At 44.9% G+C, this 13,708-nt stretch overlaps 1 protein-coding gene across 1 annotated transcript in view; it reads left to right on the top strand.

Moving 5' to 3' along the window:
• The first annotated feature begins 573 nt into the window (after positions 1 to 573).
• The window catches only part of ATXN7 (ataxin 7), a 125,588-nt gene continuing 112,453 nt past the window's right edge, over positions 574 to 13,708 (top strand). The window contains exons 1-3 of the mRNA XM_054729486.1: positions 574 to 873; positions 1,231 to 1,539; positions 1,753 to 2,061. Coding sequence (XP_054585461.1) covers positions 1,242 to 1,539; positions 1,753 to 2,061 — 607 coding nt within the window. The 5' untranslated portion in view covers positions 574 to 873; positions 1,231 to 1,241. The remainder of the gene's footprint in view (positions 874 to 1,230; positions 1,540 to 1,752; positions 2,062 to 13,708) is intronic.

The raw sequence follows: 13,708 nt of genomic DNA on the forward strand, positions 1-13,708 counted from the left end.
CTTTACATGCTCTTCATTAAGTAGCCTTTTACCATCTTTCCTTATCAATGAAGCAAAACCTTTGGGCTCTGTGTGTGTGGTTGGGAGAGGTGCTTAATTTAGTGAACTAAATCGGATAGAAAACAGTATCTTCTAAACATTTTCTAGGAATTGCCCTAAGCCCTGGGTTCTAGCCCTAAGCAAAGAGGGAGAGACTAATAACTCGAATTCAAAGTGAATCAGATTTTTTTTTATTACTTTTGGGGTTAATGAATCACTTCCAGGAGAAATAGAAGGGTAAATAGAGAAATTTTGGGTAGTGTCTCCCAAATATGTCAGTGCAGGATTCCCCTCTTCTCTCTCCCGCACTCCATCTTACACTGATTGCATGGTCTTCTCTTTGCTGGACAAGAAGTTCAAGTCCCCCAGACACACGCTGTGACCTCCAGGGGTGGGCCTCGGGCGGACACCGGGAACGTCACCTGGGCCGCGTTTCCTCGCCTGCCTGTCGCGGTTTCCTGCACGCCCGGCGGCCGCTCGGCGGCGGCGGCCCATTCATGCTTTTGACAGCTGCGCGGCCGCCGGGAGCGGAGGGTTCAGGCTCCCTGCACCAGCTCTCCGGCCTCGGGCGGAGGGCCCGACGGCGACCACAGTCGGCGGCACCCCGGGGTGGGCCGCCCGGCTCCTCCATAGGTGGCTCCGTTTCCGACTTCGCCCTGGCTCCACTCCGGGGGCTTGACGTGCAAACTTCGCCGGAGCGAGCTGAGAGGGAGGGACCGGCGAGGGGGAGGAGGCGGCGGGAGGCGCCTCTGCTTAAGGGAGCCGGCCGGGTGCCGCCGCTCGGACGGACGCGCGGACGGAAGGGCCCGGGCCGGGGATGCGAGCGGCCTCAGGGTGAGCAGCCAAGGGCCGGGCTGCGTTTCGGGCCTCCCCGGCGCGGGCGGGCGGGCGCCGGCCTCCGGGCCGGGGCTGGCGGCAGAGGCCGGCAGGGGACCTTGCGCCGCGGAGTCTGGCGGCCGGCGGCTCGTCCCCTCCCCCGAGGGCCGCGGGAGGCGAAAGCGAAAGCGAGCCGGAGGCGCGGACTTTGCGCCCGGGGCGGGGGGTGGCCCGGGGGGCGGCGGGCTGGGCGGCCGGGGCTGCTGTCAGGCGCCCCACCCGGCCCGCGGGCCGCGCACGCCGCCGGAACTCCCCGGCGCCTCCTTAAAAGCGGCCCCCGCGCGACTCTTTTCCCCCTTTTTTGTTACATTGTAGGAGCGGAAAGAATGTCGGAGCGGGCCGCGGATGACGTCAGGGGGGAGCCGCGCCGAGCGGCGGCGGCGGCGGGCGGAGCAGCGGCGGCGGCCGCCCGGCAGCAGCAGCAGCAGCCTCCGCAACCCCAGCGGCAGCCGCCGCCGCCACGGCGCCTACGGCCGGAGGACAGCGGCCCCGGCGCCGCCTCCACCTCGGCCGCCGCCGCCATGGCGACCGTCGGGGAGCGCAGGCCCTTGCCCAGTCCCGAAGCGATGCTGGGACAGTCGTGGAATCTGTGGGTCGAGGCTTCCAAACTTCCTGGGAAGGACGGTGAGTGTGCACGCCCTCCTCCCCCGCCCCGCGCTCCCACCTCTGGCCGGTCCCCTCCCGCGTGCTGTGCGCAGCCCCCGCGGGGGTCAGAGATGCTATCGCTCGGTTGGGGGGAGCGAGGTGCCCGCACCTACTCCGTGCGTGCGTGAGCCTGCGTCACACTCCCCGCCACTGACCTGCTCTCCCCTCCTCCCGTGTGTGTGTATCTCCTAGGGGCGGAATTGGACGAAAGTTTCAAGGAGTTTGGGAAAAACCGCGAAGTCATGGGGCTCTGTCGCGAAGGTGAGTCCAGCCCCCTGAAGGATCCGTGCCAGCCCCGGGGAAGTTTCCTTGCTGGCTTCACCAGGGCAGGGGACGCTCGCCCACCTACCCACTCCTCCCCGGCGCGCGAGGATGCTGCCGGAGGAGGAAGAAGCGGGAGGACCGACGAAGCGGTTGGAAATCTGGTTTCCGAGGGGCTTTCCGTGATGGGAGCGTCCTGGAGCCTCCGGTGGAGGCCTGGCGCGGTGCGGCGGCTCAGTGGTGAGCGCTGGCACCTGCGGGAGTTCAGGTTTGACCTGGACGGAGGAGACCAGTGGAGGAAGGAATTCGCTTCCGAAAGCATTTCCGCAAATGCTTTCAGGGGTTCTGGAAAGGAAACCTGGCCACCTGAAAATTTCTGCTGGCAATCAAAATGAATTTTGAACTTTAAAAAAAGATGGCACGTTACCTGTGCAGCCTTATTTTTATGGAATTTGAGTTACAAAAGTTCAACAGGATCATCACAGCTGAGGAGCGGTTGGTCAGATTTTTTTGTGAGCTGCCAAGATTGGGGGGGGGGGAGGGGGAGGCGGGAGGGAGCTTATGGTGAAACAAGTCTATATTGTGCCCTGAAGGTGAAAACAGTAAAATTATTGGTCAGCGTTTAATAAAACTGTTTGGTAGAAGAATACTGTAGGGAAATATCTGTAGCTAAAGGTGTGCCTCCCAATGCAAGTCAGGTCAGCCATCTAAACTGTCAGACGCCCTTCAGATTTCCTTTGTGTTTTTGTTTTGTTTTGCTAAATAGTCACATTTGCTGTCTAGTTAATGCCTGTGCCAGGCCTGGTCAGAAAGAACTTCTGAGGCCAGTCAACCTTAGGTTCAGGTCCAGTTATTTTTTTTTCAGTGGTACTATGGACAAGGTCTTGAGTGGAATTTGGTAATCCAAAATATTGAGTTTATATTCCCCTGTGCAATTTTATTTCTCACTTGTAGCCGTTTATTTTGGTATAGTTACTGTCCAGGGCACAAGAATAGGTAAGAACTTTGGCAAGTGGAACATGTTCAAGTCCAGAGTTGGCCGGTTGTTACTGTCTTCACATTTGTTGTGTTTAGTGCCTATTTTTTCTTCACATCCACTGTTTTGGTTTTTTGAATTGGCCACTTGTTGGCCTCTTGGCACTAGGAGGAAGAGTAATTCCATTGGCAGCTCTCTGAGAGCTTCCAATTGGAACAGATTATAGAGCAAATTAGTTGATTTTGAAAATGAGAATTGCTGTTTGCAAGCAAAGGAAAAAGAGGGAAAGCACAGGACTTGCTGGTGATGTTGCAATAGGAAAAGTCAGTTGTTAGTCCGGTTTTAGTGTTGAATTGGCAGCTTGCCTGGGCTTAAAAAATTAAAATCACTAGGTGGCAACTCTCACAGGAAGCAATTGGAGTAGAGCTTTAGAGGACCTGACCTGCACTTGTTCTTCGTTTTCATTCTATGGGTGTGGATACATTTCCCATAAAGGGTTTCTAAATCTGTGTGAAAACAGTGTGCTAATTATTGGTAATTTCTCTATAGAGGATGAATAAGTGTGTAAATGTTTCACTGGGCAACTGGGTCTGGACTGAGACCCACTTAATTTAGTGGCCTGGACCCAGTTTCTGTTGTGTTTGTTATTTTCTGCGGGGACATATTCATTAGCAGGTTTGACCATGAAGATCTAAGATCCCTGAACTACCATCTTGATGTGCAGAGGGTAATAGATTTGGTTGTATGTGATTCTGACCAATCAAATTATTCAGGACTGTTAGGGGTGCCATTTTTTAAACCGCTCTAACCATTCAGAGGATGCTGAAGTGGCTAGCTCATCTGAAACTCTGCCTGCCTGTTTGGAGTAGAGACTGAAGTTTTTCAATTCAGTCAGATCTTGATTCATCTGTGACAGGATTTTTCTGGGACAGTTTAAAAATCCCATCATGAGAAGGTTCAGCACTGACCCAGTGGGCCTTTGTTTTTGTTTTTTTAACCAAGAACTTATGACAGGCTGCTTAAGAAATGAAAAAACATTTTAAAATTAACAAAAATTATTAGACAATTATCCTTTGTCTTTGGTTACATTATTTCCTAATGTAAAAAGGTGTTTTGGAATTACATTCATACTAACTTGCTCTTGTCAATGAGGTTAAATTGGGAAGAAATGTGTAAATAACTTGATCATATGAAGTATAGTGGAACCTCGTTTCTGGATCTTAATGGAAGGCTGTTAGAGAAGCAATTTGTTTGAAAACTGAATCATTTTTCCCCATTAGAAATAATGTAAATTGAATTAACCCATTCCAGACCCCCAAATGATTCCTATTGCTTTAATCTTTCTTATATACAATACATGTCTAATGCGCTGTTTAATTTATAAATAAACACTACCACCCCCTACTAGCCTTAAGGGAATTTTCATATAGCACTGCCTCCGAAATGCTGTCACTGGCTAACTGCTTTTCCTTTATCCAATCGACAACAGTTTTTCTACTTATTCAGTTGCCTGTGATTGCTGTTTTGTGAGCACTTTCAAACCTTTACAACATTATGAAGGCTTCCTTAGGTCTTAAAATTGTGCTAATCCTCAATTTAACCAGCAACAAAAGCATTCTCTCCTTTGTTACCTGAGAGAAGCTTTTTGTCTTAACTGAGATATCAGCGTGAAAAGGTTGTCAGGTTAAAAACTGAAGATTTGGTTGATAACCGAGACCTTTTTTTCTGTGAACAACTTGGTCAAGAACTGAATTGTTCCAGATGGGAGACGTTCAAGAACCAAGGTTTCACTGTACTAAAAGTCAGAAACTCTCCATCTTGGAAGATGTCCTGAAATATGGACTAGAGTTCTTAAATTCTTCTCTAGTTCATGATTGAGGATTTAATTAAGGATTAGTAATCTGGGTGTGAGAGGAGGATGCTTAACCTTGAATTAGTTCTTTCACCTCTCAGAATCTAGCTTTCCCTCTTTGTAAAAGGAGATGATAATACCTACTTCCCAAGGTTGTTGTAGGGGTTGCAATTTAATTAGATAATGTATTGAAAATGACTGTACGCTTCTTACAGCCCTTTCAACTGCTGATAGTCTGAGACCTGATTTCCTAATTTGACGTTTATCTAGGTCAGGAGTTTTTTTTTTTTTTTAAATATATTTTATTGATTTTATTACAGAGAGGAAGAGAGAGGGATAGAGAGTTAGAAACATCGATGATAGAGAAACATCGATCAGCTGCCTCTTGCACATCCCCTACTGGGGATGTGCCCGCAACCAAGGTACATGCCCTTGATCGGAATCGAACCTGGGACCCCTCAGTCCGCAGGCCGACGCTCTATCCACTGAGCCAAACCGGTTTCGGCTAGGTCAGGAGTTTTTAATCCAGGACTTCAATGGGCTTCAGGGGGTCATAGTTCCCCTGATATTGTATGCAAACTAGTATATATGCCCACTTTCTAGGGAAAGTGTCCACAGCTTCTCTTGGATTCAAGTCCCCAGATTTAAAATTACTAACCTAAGGTCTAGATCTTTTTTTCCTCTTGTCCTTTTGTTGGCCAGTTTCCTCATGGCAAGACTGCCCAATGGTTATGGCTGTGGGAAAGGTTGGAATTATTGATTTATATGGAAGTGAGATTATTTGAGGTTTAGCTGATATATCATTCCCTCATTCCCTCTTCCAATTAATAAGTAGGCAAATTTTAGGATAAGATTTCAGTTATCTTTCAGAGGTCAGCCTGTTTTTCATCTTCATCCTCATACTTATATTGCCTTGTTTTCTTCTAATTTGTAACATTAGTTGATTGTATGGTTGATTTTGGTGGAAAAAGATTGATAATATATTTGACTTATTTCAAATGACTGAACTCAGAAGATAATACCTTTTCAGGTGATTTGTGAAACTCTAGAGTCCACAAAATTATGTTTAGATGAACTTGATTGGTGTAAGTTAACTGATTAAAGGTTTCTATATTAGTGCCTGAACATATAGGGGAGCCTTTAAAAATGAAAACATTAAATGCCTTAATTTCTTGGCAATTAAAAAACAAACAAACTATATGGTGTCCTTGTGGGTGTCAACAGTGTTTTTGGAAATAACATTTTCTTAGGGATGCTATCCCTCACTTCTCTTAAACTTGTTATACAATATAAAAGTAGCCCATCCTTTTCTTCTCCACTCTACCTATCACCATGTGAAAGCATGTATTGTATGTTGGCTTTCATTAGAGTGTCAGTTCCCAGAGGACACTGGCTTGGCTGACTCACATATACAGGGTGGGGCAAAAGTACATTTACAGTTCCTACGGAAAATAATATAATAATTAATAAATAATTATGCAAGAATAAACACTGTTTGGCATGCTCACAACTGTAAACCTACTTTTGCCTCACCCTGGATTTAGCTCCAGCACACTGCTCATTGGGCTATCATAAAGATTGAACTGAGTCGCTCAAAGATGAGGGTTGAACCAATTTGTGACTTAGTCTCTGAGAAGTGTGCTTTATGGCCACTGGGGAGGCCAGAGGCTGTCTTTCAGCAGGTCCTGTTGCTGTCTGTCCTGAGTTTAGCACTTCATTTACACTTTCCTGAAAGAGTGCAGACAGGACACCACCTCTCTTATCTCTGATATTTAGGCAAGGGCATAAGATGGCAACCCAGGACGATGTCCGCACTTGATGACAGGTGATTTTTCCTCATAATAACAGGTCATAATTGATCCTAAGGCAAGATGGAAAAGATGCTGGTTGGCACCTACTGGCAGTTAGGTTTTTTTTTAAAAAAAGACAGACTGGGGAGGTAGGTTAGCCTCAGTCAACACAGACTGAGTCAGCGTAACAATACCACTTTTTTCTTTCCTAGGTAAAAAAAAAATAGTTTGTAGTTAACCTGAAAACAAATACATGGATGTTTGTGTGAAGTACTGTTAAAGTAACTACATTATAGGCATAAAACCCCCTCCCTGAAGTTAAGAGCATTTTTATTTTTCTCTAGGGTTTCTCTTCTATTTTCCCCTTCTTTTTTGTGTGTGTATGTGTGTGTGTACAATTTGAAATTTATAAAAATAGAGAAACTACTTTAATGAGCCAGCCTCCTTTTATCCATCACACAGCTTAAACAACTGAGTCATGGCCCAATCTTGTTTCATCTCTACCCAGCTCCCCACATTAAATTAGTCTGAAGGACATCCCAGACATCATATCATTTCTTTTGGTTTTCTTTTTTATGCTTCTATGGACTTCAGCTTGTTTCCTACACAATGGAGCCTTAAAGTGCTCTGCACCTCCTTTTCAGGCAAGCCAGGCTGCCGTTTCTCATCTCCCTATGAGTGTGTAAGGGTTCTGCAGGTGACTGTGCTTACAGGCTGCCTGCATCTCAAGTGGAGTTTGAAACTGAGCCTCAGCAGAAATCGGTGAGATCCAAGTTCACTGCATCAGAATCACAGTAATACACATTTAAGAAGTATGCAGGTGATTCTGTTGCAGATTACCCACCCTTGATGCTCACCTGGATGAACATTAGGGCTGCAGTTACAGCACCCTTGCTGGCAGTTCCTATAGGAAATGCTCTGCTTGTAAAGTCAGCAGGAACCCAGAAGTCAGAGTCCTCCGCTCCCCCACACTCCCCCCCCCCCCCCGCCATACCTAGAGAGACTCCCCCGCACCCCCACACTCCCCCCCCCTCCCCGGGAGATCTAGAGAGACCCCTACAGCAGGAAGTCTTTTTCCTGATTATGGCACCTTAGCTATTTTCAACCTGTGGGCCAAATCCTTCCTGCAGGCTAAGAATGGTTTTTACCTTGTTGAATGGTTGAAATAAAAACTCAAAAGATGATTATTTTATGATGTGAAAAATATGAAATGCAGATGTCAGTGTCCATAGTAAAGTTTCATTGGAACATAGCCACATCCATTCATTTGCTTATTTGTCTATGGCTGTCTCCGTAGGATGAATAGCAGAGTTGAGTAGGTGGGACTGAGAGCTTACAGCCCACCAAGTCCAGAACAGGCTGTCTGGGTCTTTACAGAGAAAGTTTTACTGTCCTTGTTCTAATGGATCTCTTGGTTAACCAAGGGAAACTCATTCTACAGAATTTGATTCTAGAACTCTTTGAACTTTGCTTTTGAGAGGGTGATTCTTCAGAATAGTAAAATCTATTCTTAAACCAAAAGTTTATTCAATATTGAAGAAATATGTCGAGCTAGAGAGAAATATAAAGAGAAAGAGACGATTTTGTATAAGAAGGTACCTATATTTGTTCGCTTTTGTCATTCACTGCCACTTCCTTGGGCATATTCCTGTTTCAGGACAATGCAAATGAAGCAGCAACAGAGCTGTTACTGTCCCAGCTTCCAAAAGCCTTGGGCTGTGAAGTTGTTGCTTGGCTTCTATTAAGTCCCTGATGGTGTGTAAATGTTCTAGTGAAAGAATCTAGAACTCTTATGGGCTTTTCAAAAGGTTTCGGGGGCTCATATTCTTCAGAATTTCTGCTCTTGTGCTGGCTTAGAGAAGCTGAAACCCTGTTGTAGGTTTGGGAATTATAAGGGGATTCACCAGGAAACAAATCTGCATTTTGATTGATGAAGCAGCATACAGTGTCCTTAGACTTGCTGAAAAAAGTGCAGCGCCTGGCACAATCCATGCTGAGCTCCTCAACCTTCAAGGCTTCTCAGTTAATGGAAACCATGCATGTTACCTGCAGTAGTAGGATGGGGTTCCTAACTGTACTGTATTTAGGGTTTTTAAAATATATATATATATTTTCATTTCAGAAAGGAATGGAGAGGGAGAGATAGAAACATCAATGATGAGAGAGACTCATTGATCAGTTGCCTCCTGCACGCCCCCCACTGGAGCCCGCAACCCGGTCATGTGCCCTTGACCAGAATCAATCCCGGGACCCTTTAGTCCACTGAGCCAAACCGTCTAGGGCTCCATTTAGTTTTGATTGGTTCTTGCAAATTCTTATCTCAGGAGAGAAGTGTAAGGAATTTATGCATCATTATTGAGTATGACCTATATCTTATATTGTTTTGCTTCTTCCTTATAAGGACATCCTGATTCCTTGCGTCCAAATCTCACAATGTTCCTGTATGTGGACAGCTTAAATTTGGTGAGGACTTTTATTCTATGCCAGCACAGGTTTGACCTCATGTAATCTTCACAGCAGTCCTTTCATCTAGATGTTACCATTATTCCCATTTTACAGAGGAGGAAACTGAGGCTCTGAGAAGTGAGGTGCCTTACTAAGATCACAAAGCATGTAAGAGGCCCTGTAACCCAGATCTGCCTAACCCCATAGCCCACATGCTCCACCCTCTGCTGTGCTGACCCATTCCAGAATGTGCACCCGCTTCTCATGAGCTTGAGCAGGTTGCTATGACCTTTGTTTTCCTTATACTTGGCTAGAAATACTGACCTTTACCAAAAAAAAAGAAAAGAATTTTAAGTAAAAATGTCAGAGCTTTTTCCTTGCTATGCCTTACAACTGACTATATGTTGTATTTAGCAGTTCTTCTAGGAAAAAAAAAAATAAAATATATATATGTGTGTGTGTGTGTGTGTGTGTGTGTGTGTGTATATATATATATATATATATATATACACATATATATTTAGGGGGAGGGGAAGCGTGCAGTTTGCATTGGAAGTAATTGGCTTTTAAAAAAGATTAAATGAAAGATAAGGTTGCAGCAGATAGCAAACAATCATCTGGGATTTGTGCCATTAAAAAAATTCTTTAAAAAAGGAGAAGTGAAATTTTACTACTTAAATAGCATTTCAGTACAAGATTGCTTTTAATTGCATTGATATTCAAAGTTTATGGCAGTATTTCTAATAAATGTGCCCCTCTGATTATAAAGTATTTTTTGATTGAACTTCTAAGGAGAAAAGGAAGCCTGTTAGTATACTTAACAGTTGGAGTTACTGTACTTTTGAGAGAAAGGCAAAGGATTACATTTATATTCATTTTGTACAGCAGGGAATATTATAAATGAGCAAGAGAAAGAGAAGAATGGTTTTTGCATTTCAGGCACTCCTAACATAAAACTAGGTTAAATGTTCTTGTTTCTCTTTGTAATAAAGACCCTGCTAACATGAAATGCTTTTTCTCTTACATATAAGCTTTTGGCAAGGAAAAAGTAATAGTGTATTATCAATTAGATTCACAATCTTAACACAGGAAATATTCCCCTCCCAGGTTATACAGATGTTTTCCATAGTTCTGAACTCCAAATATTGCAGTAGGAAAAAGAAGAAGAATGCTTTTAGCCAGTGGTCCTTGGGCTTTTATATTAGAAGTCGGGAAGTTTCTGCAACAAACTGAGGACCAAACAGAGGTGCTAGCATTTTATAATACATATAATTAGACACATATATCGTTCTTACCACCATAAAAATAGAGGGCCAGTGTTCTGGAATAAAGGACAGTCCTTTAAATTTGAAGAAAGTTTAGGTTTAGGAAAGACTTACTGCATTGTCCGTATTTCTTTCTCTCTCTCTCTCTCTCTCTCTCTCTCTCTCTCTCTCTCTGTCTCTCTCTCTCTCTCTCTGTGTGTGTGTGTGTGTGTGTGTGTGTGTGTGTACTTTCTGGAAAGCAGTATGTATTTTGGTTTTTGAGAACCACTGCCTGAAATCAGCTTCCCAAAGTGACTTCCATGCTACCCCACTTCTGTGTGCTATTAGTGGGTGTTGTGCAGAAAGGGGTTCCATGTGATAAGTTTGCAAAAGGCAACTTTGAGAGAGAGGCAGTATGTACTAGGAACTTTAGTTTCAGAATTACAACAGATTTGGGTTCAAATTCATCTCTACTAGGTGAATAACTTAAGGAAATTTCCATAGCTTTACTAAGCCTCAGTTAACTTAACCTGTGTAATGGGGATGGTGGTGGTACCTCATAGTGTTTGTGAGGATTAAATGGCATATTGCAGGTTCAGCACTTAGTACAGTGTCTAACAGTAATTCAACAAATGATGGTTGCTCATTTGATTATTTTGTCAATAATGAGAATACAGTGTTCTGAGCAGGCCTCTAATAAAGTGGGCAGCCAGAACTTTCAGGGGAGCAGCAGGAAGTGCAATGCCAGTTTTCCTTTAGCAGGCAACCTGTAGACAGTGAGGAAACTGCAGCATGCTTAGGAAAATAGAGTAGCAAACGAACTCCAGTTTCAAGCTTTTTTGGACTCTAGTAAAAATGAGAAGTGGGAAGAAGTTTTATTTCCTCTTTGTCGTCTCTTTGGACCTGCAGAGAGAAGCCCGTGTGTATATTTACCTTCCTGCTTGTAGAATCACACTGCTCCTCCTCTGGAAGCCTGTAGTTCATGTTTTTACAAACCTCTTTTTCTGGGCAAGAAAGCAAATGATAGCCAACAGAATAAAGTCATTCTCACTAAGTTAGGAAATGGGTCAGAGATACCTGATTTATAAAAAAATATATATTTTTATTGATTTCACAGGGAGGGAGGGAGGGAGGAGGAGAGAGAGAGAGAGAGAGCTAGAGAGAGAGGAAGGAAGGAAGGAAGGAAGGAAGGAAGGAAGGAAGGAAGGAAGGAAGAAAAGAGAGAAAGAAAGAAAGAGAGAAAGAAAGAAAAGAGAGAAAGATCAATGATGAGAGAGAATCATTGATTGGCTGCTTCCTGCACGCCCCACACTGGGGATCAAGCCTGCAACACGGGCATGTGCCCTGATTGGGAATGGAACCGTGACCTCCTGGTTCATAGGTTGACTGAGCCACGTCGGGCAGAGATACCTGATTTATGTATGTGTTGTAGTCACTAAGGGTTTCATAAGCAGTCCCTGTGTGATGAGGGAATTTAGAAAATTTCCTCATTAATTCTTGGAAATTTCCTATTTTAACTTGAAGTAATTCTCCATTTAAGTTACCTTGTTCTCTTTGGTAGATATATAGACAGATGTTTTAATGAGGAAAAACATTATTTATTATTATTATTTTTGAAGTTAATACATATTCATGAAAGCCATCATTCTGTACAATTACACTCTGGACCAATTTTAAATCTTCAGTTACAGGACTTGGCCTTTGGGCATTTCGTATTTGATCAAGTAAACCCATGTAGATGCTTTGAGCACTTCTTGACAGTCAGGACTCCAACTTGCCAGCCAGGTCATTTCGCTTCCTGACAAGAATCCGACTCTGTCATTAGGCAGGCCTCAAGATATTTTGTCCTGTGTGATTCCTGCCTTGAGAATTCCCTGGCTGTTTCACCTTCATTCATTTAGATTTTGTCTCACAAGCATTTGACAGGCACCTTCTCTGTGCTGCTTGCTGGACTAGAGTCTGAGGCCACAATTGCCAACAAGGCAAAAAGGCACAGGCATAACCCCCAAGGCAGGCAGTTGGTTAGCAAATATTTATGGAGTCACCCACTAAGTGCCAGGTTCTCTGATGGGTGTTGAGGATAGAGTGACACAAGTCAGAAAGAACTCCTGCTCTCCAGTGAAGCGAGACACGGTAAATGCACAAACATTTTTCAAGGACGGTGAGTGCTCAATCAAGTAGGCTAGTAAGTTGGGAGTGGGGAGGCAGGGCTCTAGCTGACATGATCAGGAAGGCATTTCTGAGAACTTGACGTTTGAGCTGAGACCTGAATGATGAGAGAACAGTGCCACTGGATCATGTGGAAGGAGGGGAAAGTGTTCCAAGCAGAAGGGGAACGTATACGTGGTCACGGAGATGGGAATGGAGAAGAGTGGTGGGAAATGAGGCATGAGGTCTGATCAGGATCTTTGTGATCAAAGGTCAGGAATTTGGCTTTATCCTAAGTGTAATGGGAGCCTGGGGGAGGTTACGGGGGGTGAGGAGGGGGGGGGTGGGTGCTTCAGCAGGGAATGGCCTGATCTAATTCACCTTGTGTTAAGGCCCCTGGCTGTTGTATGGCGAATGGATTGGGTGGAGGGTATAGATACCCAAGACTAGGTGGGAGGGGATGGTGACTTTGATCCCGGTGATGGCAGTGGCAATGCAGAGAGGTTGTCCTCTTAAAGGATATGTTTTAGAGGTGGAGTTGACATGATTTAGTGAAGATTGAATGTGGATGCGGGGGAAAGTTGGGGGATCTGAATCTTGGGAGCTGAGTTGATACCATTTAATAAGCTGAGGAATGGCAGAGGATATGGAGGCTCGGTCAGGAGTTCTGTTTGGGCCACACTGTGTTTGATATACTGACTGGGCGTTCCTGTGCAGCTGTGGAGTGGGCAACTGAATCCACAGTCTGGAGCTTGGTGGAGCAGCCTGGGCTGGAGACACTAGGTGAGGCCTCATCATCACTGTATAGAGGGCTTGGAGAGAGCGGGATGGGGCTAGTTCCTCTAAGATATGCATGTCAGTGAACAGAAGAGGGCCAGTGGCTGAGCCCTCATTGAGGGGGTTGTGGTGAGGAGGAATCTGCAAAAGAGGTAAGGAGTCTCCCAGTGAGAGTGGAAGGGAACCAGGCGAGTGTGGTGGTGTGGAAGTTGAGAGAAGAAACCGCTTTTAGTGAGAAGGGATTGCCTGTGTCAGATGCTGCTGTGAGGTTAAATAAAGCCAGGCCAGGGACTTCATCTCATCTCTTGCTTTGGCAGTGTAGAGGTCATTAATGACCTTACTCAGAAGAGTGGAGGAGGCCATAGAACTGACGCCGAGGAAGTGGAGGGGACAAGTGTAGGCAGGTCTTCAAAGGGTTTTGCTTTGAAAGAGGAGGAAGAAATGAAGCAATAGCAGGATGGGGGCATGGATAAAGGGAAGTTTTTTTTGTTTTAATTTTATTTACTTTATCATATAAGGGCATGTTTGTCTACTTTGGAAATGATTCAGGAGTGAGGAATGATTGAGCACATGTGAGAAAATGGATAATCACAAGGATAATACCTTGATTTGGAAAAAGGGAATAGGACTCAGAGCCTAAGTAGATGTGTCAGTT

The sequence above is a fragment of the Eptesicus fuscus genome, chromosome 18 (genome assembly GCF_027574615.1).
Source record: "Eptesicus fuscus isolate TK198812 chromosome 18, DD_ASM_mEF_20220401, whole genome shotgun sequence".
Taxonomy (NCBI): domain Eukaryota; kingdom Metazoa; phylum Chordata; class Mammalia; order Chiroptera; family Vespertilionidae; genus Eptesicus; species Eptesicus fuscus.